The 27,868-nt window shown below is 40.5% G+C and overlaps 1 protein-coding gene across 3 annotated transcripts in view; it reads left to right on the top strand.

Moving 5' to 3' along the window:
* Positions 1-27,868, top strand: part of DOCK1 (dedicator of cytokinesis 1) — a 510,685-nt gene that overhangs the window by 402,705 nt on the left and 80,112 nt on the right. For all 3 annotated transcript variants that reach the window (XM_032224957.1, XM_032224956.1, XM_032224955.1), the window contains exons 36-38: positions 8,091-8,131; positions 13,204-13,294; positions 21,377-21,496. In XM_032224957.1, the coding sequence (XP_032080848.1) occupies positions 8,091-8,131; positions 13,204-13,294; positions 21,377-21,496 (252 nt within the window). The remainder of the gene's footprint in view (positions 1-8,090; positions 8,132-13,203; positions 13,295-21,376; positions 21,497-27,868) is intronic.

Genomic DNA, 27,868 nt, shown 5'->3' with positions numbered 1-27,868 from the left:
CATAAATTCTGCAGACTTCTGCAGTACATCTTCTGCATAACCCTTTCTATTTGTAGAATAGCGCTCTCTCTCTCTCTCTCTCCCCCTCCCTCCCTCTCTCTGTCCCTTCTGTCTCTCTACATGGGGCTGCCCTTGAAGAGCATCCGGCGACTTCAGTTGGTACAGAACGCGGCCGCGCGAGTGATTGTGGGTGCACCGCGGTTCACCACATAACACCTATCCTCCGCGAGCTACGCTGGCTACCTGTCGATCTCCGGATGCGCTTCAAGGTGCTATTAGTCACTCATAAAGCCCTGCATGGTAGTGGATCTGGATACTTGAGAGACCGCCTCCTGCCAATCACCTCCCTGCGACCAATTAGATCACACAGATTGGGCCTCCTCCGTATTCCATCAGCCAGCCAGTGCCGGCTGGCAACTACAAGGAGGAGAGCCTTCTCAGTAGTTGCCCCGACCCTTTGGAACGAACTCCCCGTGGAGATTCGTACCCTCACCACCGTCCAGGCCTTCCGCACAGCCCTCAAGAACTGGCTAGCCCGTCAGGCCTGGGGACAAGGATAGCCGCCCCTCCCGAATGATGAATGTATGTTGCTTATTACTTTTATTATATGTGTCTATGTTACTGTTTGTACTTCCCCTCCCTGATTTTATGTGAGCCGCCCTGAGTCCCCTCAGGGAAAAGGGCGGCCTACAAATGTTAATAAAATCTATAAAAAAAAAAAATCTCTTTCCCTCCCTCCTCCCTCCCTCCCCCACTCTCTGTCTGTCTGTCTCGCTCTCCATCTCCCCCTCTCTTTCTTGCGGGGGCAAGCATGCAAAAATGATGTATTTGTTTTTTTTCAGCCTCTGGACTCATTGCTTGAAGTATTTTATTGGCATTCAGTCCATAAAAGGGATTATCATTAATGAGAGCTTATTTCTTTGATTATAAACAAGTATTTGGTATAGTTTTTCTTTTGTTTATCTTCCTGTTTTTGCTGCTATACTTCATACAAAAAAAAATCTAATTCCTAATTTTTATTTTATTTTATCAATTTCATATATACATTCACACTTATATGATCTCATAACTGTTATTAATAATATGTATTTATAACAATTTTTCCCTACTGTTGACAATATACTTGAAGATTGCTTTTTTATCATCCCATAGATCCATCTTATCTTACAACAGTCCTACCTCTTCTTCCCTCCCTCCCTCTTTCCTTCCCTCGTTTCTTCTCTCCTACTCCCCTTCCTTCCCTCCCTCCTTCTCTCCTTCCCTCCTTCCTTCCCTCCTTTCTTTTCTCCTTCTCTCCTTCCTTTCCCCCTTCCTTTCTTCCTTCCTTCCCCCCTTCCTTCTCTCCTACATTCCCTCCTTCCTTCCCTCCTTCCTTCCCTCCTCTCTTTAATTCCTAATTTTTATTAGTCCTTTACTCCATCTATGTGGATTGCTTCTTCAAAAGTTACTTACTGTATATACTCGAGTATAAGCCTAGTTTTTCAGCCCACTTTTTGGGCTGAAAAAAGCCGCCTCGGCTTATACTCGAGTCAGTGAAAAATTTGCCCGAAATGGAGGAGAAAAAGGGGCGGGGCCATGCCGCTGGGTGACACTCGTGAATGGCCCAGTGCCCCTGTGAGTTTCCCCTCCCTCTGTGTCAGTTTGCCGCGCAGCGCGCACCGCACCATCCCCCCTCCTCACGTTCTAATGTAATGCAGGGCTGTCTTACGATTCCCCTTCCTCCCCCTCCTGCCGCTCTGCAACGATGTCCCACCTCCTCCTTGTTATGGCAAGCAGCCACATAGCGATGTCCCACCTCCTCTGGTACAGTGATCCAATGATAGGAATCACTGTGCCGTGTGTCATAGGAGGCGGGACATCGCTCCCGCGGCTGCACGGGACATCATCATCACAGCGGGACATCAGCATCATGAGGTGAGTGAAGTATTTCATTGAATACACCGCTAGTTTACTGTTTTTCTTTGAAATAAATATTCAAAAACATTATTGGTATCTATTTTTATTTTTGAAATTTACCGGTAGCTGCTGCATTTCCCACCCTAGGCTTATACTCGAGTCAGTAACTTTTCCAGTTTTTTGTGGTAAAATTAGGTGCCTCGGCTTATATTCGGGTCGGCCTATACTCGAGTATATACGGTAATTTCACCTCTACCCTACAAATTAACCCATTGTGGAGATCAGAATCCAGCCTGGAAAAGAAAAGGAAAATTATTCTGGCTGGATTCTTAAAATGCTACTGGAGCCCCTTTGTTGTTTCATTAGCAAATATTACTTTCTTTCATCAGCAAACTTACTTATGTGCAATGTATGTGCTTTCATAGAAGTACATTATGTATGCTGTGGATTAATGCACTATTTCTCTAATTTGTGGAATAACTATTTTTAACTCACAAGGAAATTTATTTGCGCATGCACATTTAGAAGCCCTGGGGAATCATCAGCGTAATAGGCACTCACATTTAAAACTTATAGAGAAGACAGGTGCTGAAGGACTACATGATTGAAAATGTATTTTATAAGCATCAAGAAGTTTTTCATTCTGCAGGAGAGAAAAGGCTGGATTTGTGTAACTGCCTCCTGCATGTGCATTACCTTCATGAATTTATTTATTTTTAATATCATGATTTCAAAACAGAAAAATAAAGGGGGACATCATGTTTATAAAATATTTAATGGAAGGAGGCTAGGATTGGCATATTTGATTATAGTCCAAGTGTCAGCAATCTGCGGCTCTGGACCAGAATGTGGCTCTTTGATCCGTCTCCTGCGACTCCCTGCTGACCTGGTCACATGACCTGCTCTCAGCCCTGAGACACTGGCCTGAACCAGGGCTTGACACTGGCTCGATGCGGTCAGTGCCAGCTGCTGTACCCTTCATATCAGCTCAGGAAGGAGGAGAACAGGGAGGAGCAGCCACCACCAGATACAGGGAGGGAAGAGCTCTGGCTCTCCTGCGCAGCACAGCTGGCTACACACCTGAGTGCACAGTGGCAGAAGTGGGAGAAGGAGTCGCTACCACCACCGCCATGATCCCAGCCCAGGAGGGTATCCTGCTTGTGCATGCATGCACATGTGCATCAGAAAGAGAGAGACGAGAGAGAGAAAAGGGGAGAAAAAAAGAGAGAGAAATGAAAAAATGGTGGAGGGAGAGAATGAGAGAGGAAATAGAGAAACAAACGAGAGCGAGAGAATGGGGAAAGGAAGAGGTAGAGAATGAGAGAGGGAAAAGAGGGGGAAACAAATGCGAAAGAGAAGGGGGGAGAGAAAGAAAGACAGAGAGAGGGAGGAAGAGAGAAAGATGAGAGAGACGAGAGACAGAGAGAGACAAAAGGGGAAAAAGAAAGAGAAATGAGAAATGATGGAGGGAGAGAATGAGAGAGCAGAAAAAACAATTGAGAGAGAGAAGGAGAGAGAGAATGAGAGAGCAGGAGGGAGAGAAAGAGAGGGAAAACAGGGAAACAAATGAGAGAGAAGGGGAGAGAGAGAGAAAGAAAGAGGAGGGAGGGAGAGGAAAAAGAGAAAAAACAAATGAGAGGGAGTGAAAGAGAGGGAAAAGGGAAGAAATAGAGAAAGAGAAAGAATTGAGAAAATGATGGAGGGAGATAATGAGAGAGGAAAAAGAAAGAAACAGAGAAAGGGGAGAGGGAGAGAAAAATGAGAGAGGGAGAGAGAGCTGGAGGGAGAGAATGAGAGAGAGGGAAAAGAGAGGGAAACATGAGAAAGAGAATGATAGAAAGAAAGAGACATACACAGAAAGAGAGAGAGAGAGACCCATTTCCCACAGAAAACACAGCGAACCACAAAACCTAGGTTGGCATGGCTGGGGGGGGGTCATGGGACTGGGTGAGAGTGATGTTGAGTTGGCTATGCCCACCTAGGTTTTGTGGGCCCTGGTGGTTTTGTTTTTGTTTTTCTGTGGGAAGCAGGTCCAGATTTGAGTGTTTAAGGTTGCAGACCCGTTGTAAGCTATTTTCTAAAGCTAAAAGTTTGTGACTTTTTCCCAGTTGCTGAAAAAAAATTACTTTCAAGAGGCCAGTGTGGTATCAAGAAGGTATTACAAGAATGGGCAATTATGAAATACGGTATTCACACTATTTTTGAAGGAGAGATAAAGGGATTTATAGGGTGAAAAAAATATTTTAATTAAATTAAAATTTGTAAAGCGGCCCGATTTATAGCAACTCTGAGTGGTATGCAATGGAAAGAACAAAATTAATAGCAACTATAAAACAAAGATACTGAATCATGGAGAAGGATTAAAAAAACAACACTCTCAACATGCAGCATTTCACCAGCCCGCCAGCCAACTCAAAGTCTGAAGAAAGAGACAGTTTTCAAGGGCGTATTTGAATGAGATGAACTCAGGTGCATATAAATCTCAATCAGGATATCACAATGGCATGTGCCACAAGAGAAAAGGTGGGACGATTTCATTGATGGAACCCAAAGCATGCAAAATCTACAAGACCGGTGGTGGGTTATGACCGGTACGCCTCAGTATGTGCGTACCGGTATGTGCATACCTGTGCCTGCTGGGAGCACCAGGTACTGTTCGGTACGGTGCTCCGGAGGGCCCTCCCGCCCACGCTCCTTACCGGAAGTTGAGGTTTTTGGGGGTTCCACGCATGGAGCGTACAGCGCCTGTGTGATGCTCTGCTGAGTAGCTGGAGCGTCATGGAGGCATCACGGAGCATTGTGGGCGGTAAGTACGCATGCGCGCATGCTGCACATGTTCATGTAGTGGACCCCCAGCCCTGTTGCACCGTTGCAACAGGATCCGGAACCCACCACTGTACAAGACATAATGGGCAGATGCTACAAGAGATAGATGGTCCCTCAATTATCCATGATCACACTTTTGTCGTGCGCGCATTTGTCCGGTCACGCATTGCAATTGCCCTTATGCAAAGTGATGAAAGATTTAATAATTGTTTGGAGTGCCTTAAGATCTAAAATTGGGTGCATGTGATACATATCATGAATCTGAGTGAAGGCCCCTCTGGCTACTACTACAGGAGCTGGGGGGTCTAGGATAACCCCCCAAATTGCACATCAGTCTCAAATAGGGAAGTGAGGTTTCAATTACAAGTGGTCCAAATACCCAAAGCCACTTGGTTGACCTTGATTCAGTTCCTTCTTATCCAGCCCCCTGCCAGCCTGTATGAAAATTGCCCAAAATTATTGGATCCATCAACAGCTTAATTCGTGGGGAGGGGGACACCTCACATTCTTCAATGACTCCACTGGATTTATTTATTTATTTATTTATTTATTTATTTATTTATTTATTTATTTATTTATTTATTTATTTAATTTATAGGCCGCCCAAACCCGCAGGACTCTGGGCGGCTTACAAAGCGAAGAAAAAAAGAAAAAGGAAAAAAAAGGAAAATAAAAAATAATTTAAAATTCACAACACACATTCGTTCTAGTCGGGGCTGGACCTTTCAATAAAGTCAACAGCCCCAGGCCTGCCGGAACAGCCAGGTTTTAACAGCCTTCCTAAAGGCCATGAGAGTGGGCAAGGTCCTGACCTCTGGGGGTAGCTGATTCCAAAGGGTCGGAGCAGCCACAGAGAAGGCTCTCCTCCGGGGGCCCACCAGCCGGCACTGACTGGCTGACGGCATCCAAAGGAGGCCCACCCTGTGGGGTCTTATCGGCCGTTGGGAGGTATGTGGCAGTAGGCGGTCTCGCAGGTACGCTGGTCCTAAGCCATGTAGGGCTTTAAAGGTAATGACCAACACCTTGAATTGCGTCCGGAGATTGCAACATCTGTGCTGCTTGATTTTGCAAAATGTTTTGGTATCTGCAACATTGGGGCCCACAGATTGACTACCTACTCTAGAATCCCATGATTAAAAAAAGTTACATTGGACACAATTCAGAATAATATTTGTCTAGAAAGAGCAAATATTTTTTATAATAGTCTTTCCTAACACTGAAATAATAGGCTCACACCATCATGTTCCTATTGGCAATTCCCATGTGATGTTGTTCTTATATATTCCTATCTCCAAAGAATATAACTCAATTATGCAGTCCAGTCAGGCCTCTAATCATCAACCTTCTTGCCTGGATTTGACATAAGTAGATTCACCCTCATCAAGTCAGCTATTGATTTTAAAAAGAAAATTCATGGAGAAAAGTTAGGTGTCATTCCTGGAATTGATAAAATAGAAATAAAACTGAGCGGCATCAACATGTTTATTGCACTGCATTATTAAATCCAGAGCAATTTATGAACTTGTTATGCTAACCAAGAAAATGAAAATAAGCAGAGTGGCTACAAAATGATGCTTCTGATCAAACGAAACTACTATCAGTGGTATCAAAGCACTAATCCAACAAAAGAAAACTAAAACATATTATGCTCTCACTTATAGCTAAAAAAATGTATGATTTGAATCTTGATAATCTGTCCATTGGAAACACTGTCAACTTAAAATTTGTGCTCAAAGCTGCAGGCCTATAATTGTACATATAGCGGGTTTCTTAGACAACATCACTGCCTAGAAACATTTTTTCAATAGACTGATCATTTATATTAATAAAATTCTTTATGTTTTAGATCAGTGGTTCCCAAAGTGGGCGGTACCGTCCCCTGGGGGGGGGCGGTGGGATGACTTAGGGGGGCACTAAGAGGCAAGGGGGGCAGCAGGGGGTGCTAAGAGGCAAGGGGGGGTGGCAGAGGGCAACAGAGCAGCCAGGAGGAGGGAAAAGGTGTTTTCTTTTTTGCCAAGCTATTTATTTTTTCAAAAGGAGAGGAGGAGAGAGGGAAGGATGCAGAGGGGGAGGGAGAGAAAGAGAAGGAGGGAGGAAGGGAGGAAGTCAGAGAGACAGAAGAAGAAAAGGAGGAAGGAAGTGAGAGAAGGGAGGAGGGAGAAAGAAAGTGAGAGGGAGAAAGATGGAGAGGAGAGTAAGAAAGGAGAGTGGGAAGGAGATAGGGAGAGAAGGGGAAGAAGGAGGGAGGAAGAGAAAGAGAGGAAAGGAGAAAGAAGGAGAGAGAAGGGGAAGAGAGGTGAGAGAGAGAGACAACTGAACTTTACTTACGAAAAGGTGTTAATTTGATAAATGATTATCAGACTTTGAAAACCTGGTATCACTGGATCATGTTCAACAATTTTGTTGAATTAACATTAACCAAAAAGGTTTTAAAATTGGATTTTGAATAAATGTGCAATTAAGTGTTACAGTTTTGAATTTTACTGTTACTATCTTCCTTCCGTCGTACAAACCGCCCAGTCACATGACACCCCCCCAGCCACGCCCACCAAGCCACGCCCTCAGAACCAGTAGTAAAAAAAATTGAATTCCACCACTGGCACTGAGGATCAGTTTGTGGCACCAAGGGGGCGGTGGATTGAAAAAGTTTGGGAACCACTGTTTTAGATCGTGGTTCAGTTTTAAAAGGGTGGGTTTTTTTACTTAAGGAAGAGACAAACAAAACCTAACCTCAAATGTGTTCTCCAGCTAAAGTGAAGTTTTCTAACGAATAATACCAGTGCTGTGGGTGTGCTAATTATGGGAATCATAGCAGGCATAAAGGGGAAAATGTAGTTCTTCTGTGTTTTTAATGAAAAAATATATTCCAGAGGAGGAGTTTTATTTAGTTCTGCATCAGAAAGGAGGAATATATTATTCCAGTAATCTTATAATTATCAGCACTCATCCTCCTTCCTACCTCAAGCTATTTACGTTTTTAGTATGCTCTTTAATTTATTAGATTTCAAGAACGGTTGATTTAACGCTAATTTTAGTTTAATGTTTTAAATTGTTTTTCAGTACATTACGATGACTAGTGCGTTGCAAAAGTAAGAAGAGATAATGGTATAGGGTTTGAAAGTGTCCTATTGGAGGCCTATGGGGTTCTTGTAGTAAAATGTTTTTAAAAAGCAATGCTTTCATATTTCATAGGTGAAAAAATGAGTTCTAGGAGATGCAAGCATCACATTATAATATTGTAATGTGATGCTTTGCATCTCCTAGAACTCATGTTATAAATTTCTAATATAGTGTGTGTAAAACCTTTGCATATATGTGTAAAGCCAAATTCATTAAAATAGGCTGATACATCTTTTTTTCCCCCTTAGAATTTCTACAAAGAGATTGAAAGAGAAGAAATGTACATAAGGTTTGTAAACATGAACTTTATTAGGCATTGTTTAAGAATAAATGCACAATTTTACACATACACAAATGGATCCTTTTATTCATTTATCTGCAAACACCTAATGAAATCCTAAGTATTGATTAAAGTAGGACTGTGTGCAATATGGATCCTATTATTATATCATATAATTACATTTTAGGCAGCATATTTAAAGGAGACTCTTATGCAGAATATATAGATGTGTAATTTCAAGGTTTGCTTTCACACCCCTTTTTCCTCAGCAAGTGTAATTTAGTCATTTAGTTTTTCCAAATGTTAACGTCCTGACAGGGTTACGGGTACCTTTAGCAGTTAGCAATAGCAGTTAGACTTATATACCGCTTCATAGGGCTTTCAGCCCTCTCTAAGCGGTTTACAGAGTCAGCATATTGCCCCCAACAACAATCCGGGTCCTCATTTCACCCACCTCGGAAGGATGGAAGGCTGAGTCAACCTTGAGCCGGTGAGATTAGAACCGCTGAACTGCAGATAGCAGTCAGCTGAAGTGGCCTGCAGTACTGCACCCTAACCACTGAGCCACTTCGGCTCACCTTTGCTCTCATCCCCACCCCCATTCTGCCACCTTGCTCTTTTTTAACACTTCCCGCTGTCTTTTGAACTATCAATGTAATTTCTTCCTTCTAGTGACTTTATGATTGGTTTTTCTTTGCTCCTTTCTGTGGTTGCAAAAGCTTAATTTTTTTAGCTCCTGGCCCTTTCATTTGTTTTTGTTTATCACTGATTTAATTTGTTTCTTAACAGGGAAGGGGATGTTAATTACCAACCACCTTTCTGCAGCAAGAACAATTGCTCATAGCTTTTTATTGTTATTATTATTTTTTTATTATCACAACCGCATTCTTGCATTCTCCAATGGATATTAAAACCCTCTTTCCCCGGGTTATAATTCTAGTTATCAAAAAATTGTAAAAGTACCATCTGATTATTTGCTTTTGAACATGCCTCTAATAATGTACAGAACCTCTTTGAGGTAGTATCTTTCCTCCACTTGAAGCTTTCATTTTGATCATTTGTAACTCAGAATGTAACCTATTCAGAATGACAGAAATTACAGAAATTTTCTGTAATTCTGTAGAAGTGTAGAAGAGGACAAAGCCACATATTATATAGGTTTCATTAGTTTAAAACTGAAGTCAAGACAGTGGATTTAGCACTTTTTTTTTCTATTAGTTATCTTGGTAACTTCTACTCCCAGGACAATAAGTTGTTATTTTTAACATGCATTAGAATCATTTTAAAAAATCCTTAAATGTGAATAGCTACACTGTAAGGAAATATGGAGTTGTATGACTTTCAAGTGCAGCTGAATAGAAAGTCTTAAAATTGCTCCCTCCATGGTTTCCTGCTCTCCCATATATTACAGTCACCATCAAGATCCTAATATAATATGCAATCATGCCCAGGTAGAAAGATGTTATATATGTTTCTGACAGTGCTGGGTTTCAAAAATTGCTCGAACCTACTCTGTGGGTGTGGCCTCCTTTGTGGGAGTGGCATGCCACCCATATGACCGTATGGGAGTGGCTTGCCGCCCATGTGACCGGATATGAAGATGCCGACGACACTTGTCAGAACCACCTTACATTACCTGACACACAGCACTGGCATGCATAAGAATATGATGTAAACTTCTTTTTTAAAAAGGCATCTTTGGTTTGCGTTAAAACAACTTCAACACACGCAATGTTCTGATTGCACCACAAACGCAGTAGTCATCCTTACCTTTCACAGAGGCACTGAGTTTTATAAATAGGAGCATGATAGTGTAGAATAATCATATCCAAGGACCAGTGGTGGCTTTCAAAAAAGTTTGGAACCTCTTCTGTAGGTGTGGCCTGCTTTCCGGGTCCACTGGTGGAACCTCTTCTAACCGGTTCGGTAGATTTGACGAACCGGTTCTACCGAATAGGTGCGAACTGGTAGGAACCCACCTCTGGTTTCTGAGATGTAAGTTCTCCAAAGTAAGTTAAATAAATATGTAAGTATTTATTTTATATATTTATTACAAGAGCTTCTATGGGGCTTCAACCTTCCACAAGAGCCTGAAAATCTATCTCTGCCAGTCGACCCATGGCCCCAAGGAGAGCACCCTGCTGGAGCTGGTTGATGGACTAATAGTGGATTTTCTCCTCTGCATCTTTCTGCCTCCCCTCCCATCTTTTAATTATACTTTTGTGTTCTGACCGCCACCTTGCTCGTTCAGAAACTACAACCAAACAGAACGTCAAAGGAAATATTTTTATCAGTCCCGGTTTTTGCTGGCTGCGAGCCCAAAATAAACACAGATAAATTCTCTGGCAAAAAGTTAAACAGCAAATGCAAAAACAAACTCTCACAGCAAACCACTTCTCCAAGTTGGTTTCTCTGAATCATGAACACAAACGGGGGAACCTTGACTAGAACCGGAACGGAACGAACGTTGACTTCTGCAACTAAGGCGTGGCACCATCAGTCTTTTATCTGCAGGAGGAGATCCTTAACGAGCCACAGCTGCTTGTTATCCTCTCCTGTGAGCATCCTGAAACCACTCACAGGAGGTTTCTGTGTCAGAATCTGCTAGCAGCTCCAAAGGCTCCTACCGAGCCACAACACTTTTGTATCCTTATTGTTGTGGTTTTACCACTTATAATGTTGTATAAGCTGTCCAGAATTGCTTCGCAGCAAGTCGGTGGCAAATGGATTAAATAAAAAACCAAATAGTATGATTTTGGTTTATATATAAAATGCATATGGAACTAAATAAGATTAAACTAAAGCAATGACTTTCAATATCTTCATAAATGACTTAGATGAGGGAATAGAAGGGGAACTCAGCAAATTTGCAGGATTAAACTAAGCTGGCAGGAATAGCCAACGCCCCAGAAGACAAACTCAGGATTCAAAAAGATCTTGGCAGACTTCAACAATGGGCCCTATCCGACACAATGAGATTTGATGTGGAGAAAAGTAAAGTTTTACACCTGGGCAGGAAAAACCAAAGGTGCAAGTACAGATTAGAAGAAACTTGGGTCAAAAACAGTAACTTTGAGAGTAACCTTGCAGTCCTAGTGAACGATCACTTAATAGCAATAGAAATAGCAATAGCAATAGCAGTTAGGCTTATATACCGCTTCATAGGGCTTTCAGCCCTCTCTAAGCGGTTTACAGAGTCAGCATATCGCCCCCAACAACAATCCGGGTCCTCATTTTACCCACCTCGGGAGGATGGAAGGCTGAGTCAACCTTGAGCCGGTGAGATTAGAACCGCTGAGCTGCAGATAACAGTCAGCTGAAGTGGCCTGCAGTACTGCACCCTAACCACTGCGCCACCTCGGCTCTTCATGAGTCAGAAGTGTGTGGCAGCAGCCCAAAAAGATAATACAATCCTTGCTTGTGTCAACAAAGGCATAGAATTAAAATCATGTGAAGTATTAGTATTGCTATATAAAGCCTTAGTAAAGACCACATGTGGAATGCTTCATCCAATTTTGGTCACCACATTACAAAAAAATATGTTGAGACTTTATTAAAAAGTGCAAAGAAGAGCAACGAAGATGATTAAAGGCCTGGAGATTAAAACATATGAAGAATGGTTGCCAGATTCGGGTTTGACTAGTGTAGAGAAAAGAAGGACTAGAAGGGGCACTTGATAGCAATAGCACTTAGACTTATATACTGCTTTACAGTGCTTTACAGCCCTCTCTAAGTGGTTTACAGAGTCAGCATATTGCCCCCAACAATCTGGGTCCTCATGATAGCAGCCTTCCAGTATTATGAGAGGCTGCCACAAAGAGGAGTGGGCCAATTTATTTTCCAAAGCATCAGAGGGCAGGACAAGAAACAATGGATGGAGACTAATCAAGGAAAGAAGCAACTGGGAATTAAGGAGAAACTTCCTAACCATGAGGACAATTAACCAGTGCAACAGCTTGCCTTCAGAAATAGCAATGGCAGTTAGAGTTATATACCGCTTCATAGGGCTTTCAGGCCTCTCTAAGCGGTTTACAGAGTCAGCATATCGCCCCCAACAACAATCCGGGTCCTCATTTCACCCACCTCGGAAGGATGGAAGGCTGAGTCAACCTTGAGCCGGTGAGATTTGAACAGCCGAACTGCAGAACTGCAGTCAGCTGAAGCAGCCTGCAGTGCTGCATTTAACCACTGCGCCACCTCGGCTCAGAAATTGTGGGTGCTTCATCACTGGAGATTTTTAAGAAGAAACTGGACTTGTCTGAAATGGTATAGGCTCTCCTTCTTATGCAGGAGGCTGGACTAGAAGACCTCCAGCTCTATTCCGATTCTGATTCTGACTGATTCAAAATTACTATCACTATCAAATATGGATAACAATAACACACACTAAGGCAACAATAGTAATGTTATTAGCATAAATATAGCAATAGCACTTAGACTTATATATCACTTCATAGTACTGTCGTAGTGGTTCACAAATGTCAGCAGATTTCTCCCAACAATCTGGGTCCTCATTTTAATGACCTCGGAAAAATTGAAGGCTGAATCAACCTTGAGCAAGTCAGGATTGAACTGCTGGCAGTTGGCAGAGTTAGCCAGTAATACTGCTTTCTAACCATTGTGCCACCATCGCTCCTAAATATAATAAATATAATCTATAAATATAATTGCTACTTTCATAAAAATCATATTTTTATAAGTTGGTATGGATTTTTATCTATTTTCAAAGGTAGCAAAGTTCTTCTTGTTTCTTTGGAATTACTTTTCAAGGAAATAATGTTACAAATGTCAAAAATAGAATTTTTCAGTTATATACTTACCGAAATGATATTTTAGAAAATCAGTGGTTTTTTTAAATGAATCTTTTAACCATGGAAAATATAACTTTATGAAATGCATTATTCATATAATTGCTGACTTCTTTTGAATGCCAGGTACTAAGTATTTGAAATACTTGATTTGAAATATGAGATTAAAAAAACATATTAATTTTATTTCATATTTCAGCATTTTAGAATTCATAGGATCTTAAACCATAATTATTCTGTAATATTGTTGAAAATTATATTTTATTACTTTAGGTATTTGTACAAACTTTGTGACCTGCACAAAGAATGCGATAACTACACTGAAGCCGCCTACACATTACTTCTCCATGCAAAGCTTCTTAAGGTATATACTTCAAATGTTTTTAATCTTGAAGATTTAGAATTTAAGATGAAAAATTTCTCCAGAAATAAATAATACCTGCATACAAAATACACTAAATACAATAAGAATGAAACAGAAAGCTAGTCTATGTAATTGTTACTGGATTTTTGCCTGAAATTTAGTTTAAAGTGAACTAAATTTAAGTGAACTTTGGTTTAAAGTGAACTTCCTGTGGAGGAAGCAAAGACGAAATACCCCAAAAGAATAACCACAAATGTCAGTACAGATTGTTAACCACGATGAGACCACATCGGTCCTGGATTCAGCATGGGGCACATTTCACCATCCTTATTAGTATGGCCCGGGGGTGGGTTTCAACCGGTTCATGGCAGTCCCTGCGAACCGGTTGGTCGGCGAACCCAGAAGTAAGTAACTTCCGGGAATGGCAAAGGGCCCACCCGCCCGCCTGCGCTCCTTACCGGTCTTTGAAGGCTTCTGCGCTTCCACACGGGCATGGCACATACAGCGCCTGCGTGATTCTCCGCGAGCAGCTGGATGGCACATACAGTGCCTGCGCGATTCTCCGCGAGCAGCTGGAGCATCGCGCAGGCGCTACGACGCATATGTGAACTGCGCTCGTACATGAGGACGCCGCCGGTCCCATTCCAACCGAACCGGTTGGAACGAGATGAGCAACCCACTACTGGTATGGCCTTAAAAATGCCTTACTTTTTCCAGGGTTTCCATGTTAGCTATGAAGGAAATATGTGTTTGAATTAAGGAGATGTGACATGATGCAACCACATATCACTGCTCTGTTGGCTTTTCCTTAATGCCTTCTTAACACATGTTTTTCTGAATCAAGTGGCTACCATGTGAGCCCAGAGAAAGTCAAGACTTCTTTAGGATAGGCTGACAAGGAGAGCAAACAGCCGTGCTAGATCTGAAACCTCTTTCGCACTCTGGATCCAAATATTGCAAGTAAAATATTGAAACTTATAAGCAATATTCCAAGTTTATCTTTGTAGGTTGGTACCTGCTTCGTTTTCTTCTCCAATCATTTTTTTTTTTTTTTTTTGCTTTAGGCAGCAGACTTTTTAGCACTGCAGGGTGACTCGTTACAACTTTGTGCCCTTCTCCAAATATCCCAGTTATTGGAGAACATGGATACTTCAAAATACGAGAAACTGTTCGCAACATGAACATCTCTTGATATTTGCCTTGAAGTATCTTTAAATGTAACTCGGTAGAAAAAGAAATCATAATAGTTTTTTCCTGTTTCTATAATGATCCAGGGATGGGAGATGATATACGTAAGTCTTTGTAGTTATAGCTGTGTTCTTGCAATTTGCCCTTCCAGCCCTTTATAATTACTTTACAATGCTAAATAGCAATAGCAATAGCAGTTAGACTTATATACCGCTTCATAGGGCTTTCAGCCCTCTCTAAGCGGTTTACAAAGTCAGCATATTGCCCCCAACAACAATCCAGCTCCTCATTTTACCCACCTTGGAAGGATGGAAGGCTGAGTCAACCCTGAGCTGGTGAGATTTGAACAGCCGAACTGCAAAACTGCAGTCAGCTGAAGTAGCCTGCAGTGCTGCATTTAACCACTGCACCACCTCGGCTCTTACATCTGTGTGTGTGTGTGTGTGTGTGTGTGTGTGTGTGTGTGTGTGTGTGGTGGTTTGCAGGCAGTACGCCCCAGTACGGGCGTACCAGAGCCAGGCCGGATACTGGAGGGCCCAAGCTCCTTACCTGTGATTTAAAGCTTCTGCGCTGCCGTGCATGGCACATACAGCACCTGCTCCACAGAGCAGTGGCAGCGTTGTGGAGCATCGCGGAGGCGCTAAGATGCATGCGCGTACTGTGTGCATCCATGACGACGACGATGGCCCGTTCCAACCATACCGGTTGGAACGGGATTTGAAACCCACCACTGGTCTGTATATATCAAGATAGAGAGAGAGAGAGAGAGAGACAGACAGACAGACAGACAGACAGACGAATACAGCAGTAAAAATAATTTCATTATCTTTTATAATGATCAGATCGGTTACCTGAATGTAGATTTTCCTAAGCGTTTTTTTACCATTGATATGCTAATGTGCTAACTAACCCTTTGGGTAAATTAGTAGTAAACAAATTACTTTTGAAAAAGACACTAAAGTTGTGAGGTTCATCTTATTTTGCTGAAAACAAGTGTTCCTTGCTGATTGAAGGCATCCGTAAATGGAACAGGGAGGATAGAATATTTGAAAGCTTTTATCCTTTCCTTCCTTTTCCTCAAGCCTTTCAGAATTCTCTAAACTTTGGGCTGAATCTGGTAACAGACAAAAAACTACAGATGAGGGATTAAGAATCACTGTATAATCTGCATACTTCAGTCACCTTTCACTGTGCATCTATCACAAAAGAGGTCATTCTGGTATAAAGCTGAATCATCGCTTAATATTGTTTGCATGAATAAGTAGGCCAGATGATGTGCTTACGTATTGTAGGATCTCCAGTGTCATCTGCCTTAAATACAGGGCGGGGCATAACCTTTTCCTAGGGGGTCACAGCAACACTTGTAATAACAACACAAATAATTCATACACCATTTGAAAGCCCATCAAAAACTGAGTTTATTGACACGATTTAATAGTCAGTATGACCACCATTAGCCCTTCGAACAGCATTCAAACGAGGTGGATAAGAACACAACAAATCTTCAAACAGTTCCGTTCGATTTTCCAGATTTTTCAACACAGTTTCCAAATTCATTCTCAAAGTTTCAACCGAATATCGATTTTGACCTTGCTCCTGAATCATCAGAGCTTCCACTTCATCCTTAATTATGGCCCCAATGTTCTCTGCCGGATTGAGATCTGGCGAATTGAGATCTGGCTCCAGCATCGCGAGCCTCTCGAAAGGCAATGCATTTTATTCTGTCAATGATCCTTTGTTCTTCCGAATCGAATTTTCCAGCCATTCTTAAAGCAAATTTAACATTTAATAGCTCATTCAATTCAGTTTTTTATGGGCTTTAAAATGAGGTGTCGCGGAAGTTGTAAACTGCTGTCGATCTTGCTGTGACCCCCTAGGAAAAGGTTATGCCCCGCCCTGTACTTGACTGGTTCCTATTGGATGGCATCGTTTCTATTCCTTCCGGATCTTCCTACAGATCCATGCTGAATCGCAAGTGTCTGACAGGGAATTCAATTTGCACAAGTAAATCACAGAACTCCTGTTGTGGCTCTGGATTCATGTTGCATAGTTGGGAGTTCTGTGCAAATGGAGGTGACACACAGAAGGATATAATACATGTGGACCGTGTTATATCCCTTTCCTCCATTTCAAGTTCTCAAACTTCCCAGAAACCAGCTGACTGTGGCATTTGTGCATTTCTGTGAGGCAGAAAGACCATTTCTTTCTATCAGCATTTCAATGCAATGTTTGTTTGCTGGGCAATATTCTAAGTGTTGAATATCCTAATGTTTGTAAGCCATGTTAAAAATGTAAAAATGCCACACAGTATTTTAAGAAAAAAACCCATGTGTAACACCATGTTACTAATCTCAATGATGAAAATGATTTTAGGATTTTCATTTTAAAATCATTCACTTGAGCCATGCTAGTCTGTCATCTGTTTTGATATTATAGATGTTTTAGAAAAAAAATAGAGACAAAAGATAGGTTATAGGACATTGAAAGAGCATCATTAAATAAGAAAATGAAAGAATAGCTGAATTATGTTAAATATAAGAAAAAGTATAAGAACAAAAAAGGTTTGCAGTAAATTTGTAAGACCAATGCAGAGAAATTTTTCAGTCGATGTACCCATCTTCTTTAAAATTTCTTGTGATTTTATTATAAAAACGAAAATGTCAGTGGCATAAGGTCAGGCTTAAAGGATAAAACTGGTGCGAAGCAGCTTTTATTAAAACTGTGAGTTTTCTAATTGTTTATGAGAAATAGATTATTTAAGGAAAGAAAATACAATCATGTACAAGTAATCACAGATAAGAAGATCCCGATCTACTGTACTTCATTTCACATTTCCTCAGAATTGTGGTCCATCTGTTTCCAGAAATTTAGGGTGCCACTTAGCCTACATTCCTGGTAAAGCTATAAACTTTAGAATAACAAAATATGAGATAGAGTGTTTCAGTGGTGGGTTGCAGGCGGTACTCCTGGTACGGGCGTACCGGAACCTGCCTGGAGCATCGGATACCGTTTCGGTACGATGCTCCGGAGGGCCCACCTGCCTGCCCGAGCTCCTTACCGGTCTTTTAAGTCTTTGGCGCTTCTGCACACGGGGCATACAGCACCTGCGCGATGCTCCTCTGAGCAGCTGGAATGTCGCAGAGGCTCATGGAGGTGGTAAGACACATGCATGCATGCTGCGTGCGTCCATGTGGATAACGGCGGGCCCGTTCCAACCGTACCGGGATCTGGAACCCGCCACTGGAGTGTTTATATACGTTTCAATAGCATTGAAACACAAATCTGAATTATCAACTAAGTATGATAAAGCAGCTCATTTTGGCAATTTAAGCAGTTGCTATTGCAAGAAAGTCTTCTTCACTTCTGATTAGCTATGCTGTGGAGGTCTGCTCAGGTAACCTTTGAAACCCATATTGGGGAGGCCTCACCAGTCTGCCTAACCCAGAGGATGAATAGCAATAGCAATAGCAGTTAGACTTATATACCGCTTCATAGGGCTTTCAGCCCTCTCTAAGTCAGCATATTGCCCCCAACAATCCGGGTCCTCATTTTACCCACCTCGGAAGGATGGAAGGCTGAGTCAACCTTGAGCCGGTGAGATTTGAACAGCCGAACTGCAGAACTGCAGTCAGCTGAAGTAGCCTGCAGTGCTGCACTCTAACCACTGTGCCACCTCGTCTCCTATATGAAGACTGGCCCTTCTACATTAGCCTCTGACATTCACTCAGATGATTCTGTCTCCTTCTCCTTCTCCTTCTGCCACTTCCCAAATAAACATTGAAAAGTGCTTCAAAAGCAAATGGCATCTCTTCTTTCCTACCATAAACCAGGACACAGCCCCTCCTTATCGGTATCCTTGCCAATGTCAATTGCCTCTTTTCAAGGATGCCGCTGTACCCATTATCTGTTTGGATCTATGGTCCAAAGTTCTTCAAATAAGAAGGACATTGAGGGGAAGGTATGGATAGAAGATGGGAGAAAAAAAATAATAGTAACAAAGGAAGTGAATGCAATGTTGGAGCAACAGGGGCAGCGGCTACCTGTGTAAGCAAGATAACAAGGCTGATTTAATTCTAAAGGTTTTAGCCGCTTAAAAAAAAAACCTCAGTAAGCAGCAATGATGCTACTTGGAACTTGATTTGGAACTTGTCATTAACCATACCTTTCATTATGAAGGCAGCCAATAAAGAGAGAAAAGTCTCATTAACAAGCAAGATCACGAGCAAAAAAAGTGCCATGCTGAGATTAGGAAAGATCTCAGTAGGGGGCAAGAACTGAAGTGTACATTAACTTTTAAGAACTTAGAAAAGCTTGAAAAGATTAGTAAATTAAGACCCAAGACTACTTGGCCAAGCTGACTTAAGAGTGAGGAAGTGACATTAGCCCTACCCAGAATTGATTGTACCCACAGTGGGAAAAAGGGAACAGGACTCTGTATTCAGGAAACCTCCAAACCTTAACGATGTTTTCAAGAGGAATCTACTCAGCTTATTTGTCTTTTCACTCTTTGCTTCAATCAGTCTTTTCTCTCAGTTAGTTCAAACAAAGGTATTAAAAGCAAAGCATGACAAAATTAAAAATGTGATCCGATAAATCCCAATTCTAGGGTGAAGATGTTCTTTTGTTCTACTTTTTCCTCATTCATTTTTGTGTTTAACTAAAATTATAGCATAATACTGTCTCAGAGAGGGGACTGGAGTTTTTAAACTTTAAAATGATCTTACAACTATTGTATAACATTTCAAAATCAGGATAATTTTCTGATTTCCTTGTGTTAATTAATAAAGAGATCTTCACAGAAAGAACAGATTTCTCTATGCCTGCATACCTTCAGTATCAATATTATTCTCTTTTAGCTTAAATACTTTTAATAAATACTTTTGAATAAATACTTATTCAATTCAGCTTCATTAAAAATTATTTAAGATACTTTAGCTCTAATTTATACATTTGGCAGGATCCCTATATTTGATTTTATAATTTTAGTCCTGTATTAATTCAAGGACACAAGAAAGTTTCATTCACCTCTTCCATGTAAGATAAAAGACCCACACATAACATTTAATAGCAGCTGTGTTGAAATCCCTGGGCATGCAATTGCATTCTACATATGTTGATTTTGAACTTCTATAAATAATATATTTTAGTACTGGCCGAAATCTGGGAACAGTAACATTAAATGATTTAATTTTTTGCCATGTCTTAGAAGCCTTTTCAATTGTATGCTCATTTGTGAATTTCTTAAAATAACTAATTAATGAATATGTTTTATAATTTAAACTATATGTCAGGCCTGCAGCGATTCCTTTAAGAATCTTTGGCCTGCCACACTCTTATTAAGGGGGAGGATTTAGCAAGGGGTAGAATGTGTTGTTTTCAAAATAAAAAATTCCTTCCTAAAAGCTCAAGATCATCTTTTGTCTCCCAAATCTTTGCACCTGAACGGAAGCAGTTGGGCATAGATGCTAGCATGGAAGAAGAAGATTGGACCATATGATGGACTGTGGGTGTGGGGGCAAGATCATGAACTTTTAACTGGGTGGGATTCTGGTGTAACTTCCAGAGTTGGAATCCCACAGCACGATGGCAACATGCCTGTCTTATTAAATTGGAACTTTAAGCATAGTTTTGCCTTCGACTCTGATTTAATTCTGCATGGTATTTGGAACGCTGACACTATAATCTAATCATATTCTAACAATCTCAGTGTTTGACTTCTACCTCTTGATAGCAAGGATTGATAATACAAGCACAATTCAACCTGTTCTGATATGGTGCCACATGAATCCCCAGCCAATATGACTGCAGATTGGCTGGTTTGATTTTTCCTTGCAGATTTTCCCTATCAGCGTCGAGGGATTTGGGTTGAAGAAAGAGGGACTAAATACGTGTCTTCATCTTCCCTCCAGGAACTGATATTTTGGAAGCCCAAAGAAGGGTTATAACATACTAATTTTTCTTAAAATACCAAATGATAGCTGATTTTTTTCCCCCTTTCTTGTGTCATTATTCTATTTACTCAAAACTGATCAGTGCTGCAGGCTCATTTACAACAGAACAATTCTATAAATAATAATGTGAGGCATTTTTATATGAAACAGCTTTTCATTTAGCTCCTGACCTCCTTTAGTAGGTGGTACCTCAGGGTTCACCGACAAATGCGCGCTCGACAAAAGCGCGCCGACAAAACCGCGGGGAGAAAAGCGCGAGTTCGAAATCGCGCTGATGAATGAGCACAGAAGCACGCTCTAAACCTAACCCTAAAGGTAACCCTAAACCTAACCCTAAACTTAACCCTAAACCTAACCCTTACCATAACCGTAATGGTGCTTCTGTAGGCGCTCTTTTGTCGGCGTGCCTTTGTGGGCATGCTGTCAATGTCGCGGTTTCAGCGCAGCGGTTTTGTCGGTGCGCTGTTGTCAGGCGCGCATTTGTTGGGTCACGGTACCTCAATACTCATAATTAGTTGGTTCCAGGAGGCATGACAAGTACTAAAAACTACCAACAACCTCTAGCTTGGGCACTGAGTACCAAACAAATGACAAGTAGTAGGGAAAAAATTCCCATCAAAATATGTTGAGTAGCAAATTTGTCAAATTTCACAGCAGCTGAGTATTGAGTGACCACTGAATTTACTGTTGGTGTGATTTTTAAAGGTTTTTTAAAAATATTTGTGGGTTTCACATACCTGTTTGTTGCACGATGTGCGTACTGCTGAGAATTGCATTATATATATAAATGTATTATTTATACACCTGCCTTGGTGAGATGGTGGATATTCAATAATAAATTGTTAAATAAATTAATAAATAAATTTCTTGGTTTTGTTTAAAGCAGGATAAAACTGTACATACATTAACCTTTATTAATGTTGAATTTCTTCATGTGATATAGTGGTCTGAAGAACCATGTGCAGCACATCTTACTCAACGTGATGGCTACCAGGCAGCAACGCAAGGACAACTCAAAGAGCAGCTCTATCAAGAAATTATCCATTATTTTGACAAGGGCAAGGTAATAAGGGGGGGGGGGGAACCAAGTTACATTACTTTGACCAAAAGTTGCAAACTCTGTGTGAGAATAATAGTACGTTCAAAATAATTATGAAGAGTATTCGAGACATGAGGAAGAATAAAGTGGCATTTCCAATTAGCCAGGAACAGTTATAGTTATTGGAGATTTATGGGAATAACCTCTGCAGGTTCATAAGACTTTTCAGCAAGTGAAGTTTTAACTCTAAAGAAAATAGTTTGCTTTTGTGAGACTCTATGTGGGCTTACTACAAAAGTGAATCCTGTGAATTATTGTTACTGATTCTGAACCTTAAGAGCTGAAGTGATAAGATATCCAGCCTTGAGTTGCTTTTCTTTGCCTTTATTTATTTATCAGCATAAATATAACATATATATACATATACATATATATATATATATATATATATATATATATATATATATATATATATATATATATATATACATATATATATACATATATATATATATACATACATATATATATATATATATATATATATATATATATATATATATATATATATATATATATATATATATATATATATATGATAATTACAACCCCCGGTATGCCCAAATATGGGAGGAAGATCACTACTTCCATTCTCTGTCCTTCGGCTCGTCACAAGAGACTATCCAGGCAGAAACCCAATATTTTTACTGTTGCCTTTTTGTTACATTTTGTTGTATTTGTGCTGATAAATAAATAAAGGGAGACTAGTATAGATCTATTTCAAGCTATTTAGCTCTCATCAGCTAGCCATACCCTTACTGGGATTTGAACCTGTGCTGTATTACATATTAAGCAGTTGTGTTAACCACTAAGCCACAAGGCTCTCCTCCTTATCAGCTGAGCCAGGGAAGTAGGTATGTATTTAGTGTCACAACCCCTGGTATGCCCAAATATGGGAGGAAGCAGACTGTCTATCGGCTCGTCACAAGAGACCATCACGACAGAAAGCCATTATTTGTGACACTAAATACAGACAGATAGATAGATAGATAGATAGATAGATAGATAGATAGATAGATAGATGATAGATAGATAGATAGATAGATAGATAGATAGATAGATAGATAGATAGATAGATAGATAGATAGATAGATAGAGGGGGGAGCCTGAGCAATATATATATATATATATATATATATATATATATATATATATATATATATATATATATATATATATATATATATATATATATATATATATATATATATATATATATATATATATATGACCAGCCATTTGATATTGCTCATTCTGGGTTTTGAAAACATGAAAGATTTTCTCTCTTCCCTGTCAGACACTAGAAACTGAATTAGATATTATATGAGCAACACATGAATTTTTTTTAAAAAATACAAGATGAACAGTGGACTAAATATTTCCAATTCTTCTGAGTAAATTCCTTCTTCTTTTTACCATTCTATCCCAGTTCCATATTAGATTCTCCAGAGTGAAAAAATAAAAATAGTATATATTGTATGATTATTTTCAAGAATTGTTGCTAAGAGAGAAAAGTCACACTTTGCTAGAAAAAAATTATGTGAGGATGGTCTCCAGGACGAGAATGAAAACTCAGAAAGACTAAATCTCTATTCCTGGCAACTGACCCAGATTGGATCCTGCGCCATTATCCTGGGACACATATATTCGCCTTCATTCATAAAAGATATTTTACTCTAGGCACATACAAGTAGTCCTCAGCCTATGACCACAATTGGATTAGGATTTCTGTTGCTATGCAAGACAGCTGTTGAGAGAGTTACACCTGATTTTACAACACATTTTTGCCACAGTTGTTTTTCAATTTTCAGATTGTTATTAGTTTATCTGAATTTAAAATACAGAGGAAAATGAAAATAATGGGAAACTATTAGAGGAAAAAGGAAAGGGGGAAACGTGTGGGATAGAAGGGGAAAAAGAAAAAGAAAAGGCATGGACATCCGAATCTTTTTAGTATAGCAGAAGATAATAACATTGCAGCCTCAATGTTTTAGTTTTGCATAGTAATGCGTACATGCTGTCTTTGACTTGCTAAAACAGTTGAGCCCAACTTTCCTGTTGTTAGGTGAGACATTTGTTAAATGAGTCTTCCCCCATTTTATCATTTTTCTTGGCTCAGTTGTTAAATGAATCACTGCGGTTGATAAGTTAGTAACTGGTTGTTAAGTGAATCTGGCTTCCTCGTTGACTTTGCTTGTCAAAACGTTGCAAAGGGTGATCACATGACCTTGGGGTATAGCAGCGGTGATAAGGATGAGTCAGTTGCCAAGCAGCTGAATTTTGATCACGTGATCATGGGGATGCTGCAAATGTCGTAACTGTGAAAAATGGTCGTAAGTCCCTTTTTCCAGTGCTGCTGTAACTTTGAATGGTCATTAAATGAATTTTTGTAAGCTGAGTACTATCTATACTGGCCATTTCTATAACAACGAACCTATCTAATCAGTAAAACCAAAATTAAAATAGAGAAATTGATTGTTTTATTTTTTTAAAAAAAATTTAAATTTGTTTTCATTTGGAAACCACTTGTGATAAAAAAAATGAAACTGATTTTTTTTGTTCCACAGTTTTTAAGCAAGTCAGCACAGTTGTTAAGTGAATCATGCAGTTGTTAAGCAAATCCAGCTTTCTCCATTGATGATCATATGATCATGGGATGCTGCAACCATCCTAAATACATGCTGGTCTTCTGAATTTTGATCACATGATCTTGAAGATAATGGTCATAAATGCAAGGGCTGGTCGTAAGTCTCCTTTTTCAGTGCCAATGTAATTGTGTAGTAGTTGCTGAACAAATGGTTGTATTGTCATGGCCCTGTCGGAATCTGAGTCTGAGGATGGAGCTGGGGCTGATGGAGGAACGACCGGACGAGAAGGACAAGGCAGTTCCGGATCCCTCTGGCCTGGGAAGGGTCGTCAACGAGGGAGATGGAGCGAAGGAGGAGCAGGTGAAGTTGGATTGGATATATTTTCCAATGGCTTGAAAGCAGCTCCTCTGCCATACCCCCCACCCTATACTAATAGGTCCTCTATTAGTAGAGGACCTCTACTAATAGCTAATAGGACTAATAGCAACCAGAACCTACTGGAGGTGTGTGTTTAGGGGTTGGTCTCCTGGACTTCCAATGAACAGTGGGACTTTGGGGGGAAAGTTGGAACAATAAAAGGGAGTTAAACCTTCATTCTGGCTGTGCTGATTCCATTCCCAGCCCCAGTTTATCACATGTATGCTGAAGACTACCTATATTTATTCTTCTGACTTTTCCAGAGAGGATTTATATCCTCAGGCTAGTGACAACCCCTGTCTTCATGGGGTAAGAAGCTGGTTTGAATGCTTTGCCCCCTGCAGCTATCACCTTGGAAGCAGATTTCTTTCTGCTAGCTCATCATTAAGTCACCCACTGGTGGCAACAACAGGAAGGATAGCTGGCTGTTGTTCAGGCAAGGAAAGGCTTAAGCATCTCCAAATTGCAGTGCTTCCAGGCAGTGTAGCAAAACAATTTTGGATGTTAAGGCCGTTTTGTATATCTGAATATAAAAATATAACATTCAGCTTGAAATTGCATAATTGGACTAGAAAGTATTATTGGGAACAAGTGCAAGTTGTCTATGTGATCATTTTGACAAAAAAATAATAATAATAATGGAGAGATAGATGTACCACCCTCCAGTATCAGTTCTTTAACCTAAAGATGGACCAGATGTTATTGAACACTTTGGTTTCTAGAAATCCTTTTTCCCTTCTTCTTCTTCCCAGTAGAAAAAAAAAATATGTATTTTCAGTGAGTTACTTTATATTAAGCATTATAATATAAGAAATATAATTCATCACATCCGTATGCTGTCTTTCCTGTAAGGCTTAAAAGAAAAACAATGTACAAATGTGATAAATAATAATTAATGATAGGCTTGGGGGTTAGCAAAAAGGTATCCAATCTGTTCCATGTAGCTATCTCTAAAAGGAAATAACAGGGACAGCTTTTAAAGATGAATTTTCAAATAGTGAAACAAGCTGAATTAGAAAGCTGGAATCTTTTGCAGCATATTTAATGACATTAATGGCTTGAGCTGCTTGTGGAGGAAACAACGGCAATGCCTATATATATTTTTAAAGAACTGATTTGTGCATTTCTACTGCTATAGTATTAATGAGCTGTTTATCAACAGCAGGTAAAGCATCTGTTTACAATGCCTTAACCTGTGCTGACCTTTACAAAATGAGGAATTCACAGTTTGCAACAATATTGTTTTATCAAACAACTTCATGTTTTATTTGGGCCCTAATTGTGTATAGTGTAGTAATAAATGGAAAAAGGGAGGAGAAGGCAGCTAGAATGAACTCTGCTAAGTGTTTCCTTTGCTTCCTCCCTTTAGCATTTTAAAAGATCAGCAATTTTTTCTACTTAGTCATTAGCATTCTCATGTAACAAATGTTATCGCTCTTTCATTGTCCTTGAATTTTACATCTGAAACTTTGAACTTTACTTTTGGCTCTTCGTAATGAGAAGTTTGAATACACTTTTGGACAAACTGACAATGGAGCCGAGGTGGCGCAGTGGTTAGAGTGCAGTACTGCAGCCACTTCAGCTGACTGCTAAGCTGTAGTTCGGCGGTTCAAATCTCACCGGCTCAAGGTTGACTCAGCCTTCCATCCTTCCGAGGTGGGTGAAATGAGGACCCAGACTGTGGGGGCAATATGCTGACTCTGTAAACTGCTTAGAGAGGGCTGAAAGCCCTATGAAGCGGTATATAAGTCTAACTGCTATTGCTATTGCTAATAATTGCAAACTATTATATTTAAAATGTGCCAAAAATAGTTTGTGTTCCCAATTTTATAGACAAGACCCCCTCCCTCTATTCTGAAATTTAGTTAAGATGTATAATTATAATATATGGGCCACTTCAACGTATGAGCTTAATGGGAAGTGATCGTGAATGTACAGATATTCCTTGGCCAACAACCGTAGTGGACTTGCTCATTACAGTCAGAAGTAATCATTACAGTTGGAAATGCCCATGTGATCACCTCACTATAACACCCATCCATCCGTGCTCTACCACATGTGGTCGTTAAAGAAATGTGTGGATCATTAAGCAGAGTATGGGGTGCCTCGGGGGCCCTGGGAGGCATAGCACAGATCCTTCCCTCCCAGTGAGGTACCCTGTGGTCTGCTTCCTGTCCCTCAGAGTCCCACGGGTCTTAGGCCTTCTTCCTATCCCACCAGGCCCCACACCATCCTCACCTCGCATCACTCCTTGTGCATTTGGAAGATCTCCAGAGACTGCTCCATTCCTGAGCCTTGTGGAGCAATCCCAAAGTAGCTGCCATTTATGACACTGGACATATTGAATTGTGGACACTCAGAAACTGGTGGTCACATCTAGGATTCTACCACACAGGCCATGAACAGAGCAGCCTGTCTTTCTTCTCTAAATGAAGTTCTGCAGATATTCAAAAGATAAGTGAGGAGTAGAATATGGAGTCCAGTGGAATGGGGGGATCTGTGGGAACAAATGGAGGGAGATAGGAGGGGGGGGATGCTATAGCAGCCTATAGTCAGTTATAATGGTGAATGACTGCAGGAGCTGTAGCTTTGGAATCGGGACATAAAAAGCTTTTGGATGTACTGCCATAACTTCATACCGTCACTAAGCAACCAGTCAGAGGTGGGTTCCTACCAGTTTGCACCTATTCGGTAGAACCGATTCATCAAATCTACCGAACCGGTTAGAAGAGGTTCCACCAGTGGACCCGGAGAGCAGGCCACACCTACAGAAGAGGCTCCAAATTTTTTTGAAACCCACCACTGGTCCTTGGATATGATTATTCTACACTATCATGCTCATATTTATAAAACTCAGTGCCTCTGTGAAAGGTAAGGATGACTACTGTGTTTGTGGTGCAATCAGAACATTGCGTGTGTTGAAGTTGTTTTAACGCAAACCAAAGATGCCTTTTAAAAAACAAGTGTACATCATATTCTTATGCATGCCAGTGCTGTGTGTGAGGTAATTTAAGGTGGTTCTGACAAGTGTCGTCGGCATCTTCATATCCGGTCACATGGGTGGCAAGCCACTCCCATCCTGTCACATGGGTGGCAAGCCACTCCCACAAAGTACGCCACACCCACAGAGTAGGTTTGAACAATTTTTGAAACCCACCACTGATGCATATGTATAGAATAATGGTACCTGACTCAACAGAGGGATCCTAGTGTCCTAGTGGACCATCACTTAAGTATGAACCATCAGTATGCTGTATCTGCCAAAAAAGCCAATGCAGACCTAGGCTGAATCAACAGAAAGATGGAATCAAGATCACAAAAAAATGATAGT

The sequence above is a fragment of the Thamnophis elegans genome, chromosome 10 (genome assembly GCF_009769535.1).
Source record: "Thamnophis elegans isolate rThaEle1 chromosome 10, rThaEle1.pri, whole genome shotgun sequence".
In the NCBI taxonomy this organism is placed as follows: Eukaryota; Metazoa; Chordata; class Lepidosauria; order Squamata; family Colubridae; genus Thamnophis; species Thamnophis elegans.
Note: the sequence above shows the minus strand (reverse complement) of the source record. Positions and strands in the feature narration are given on the sequence as shown.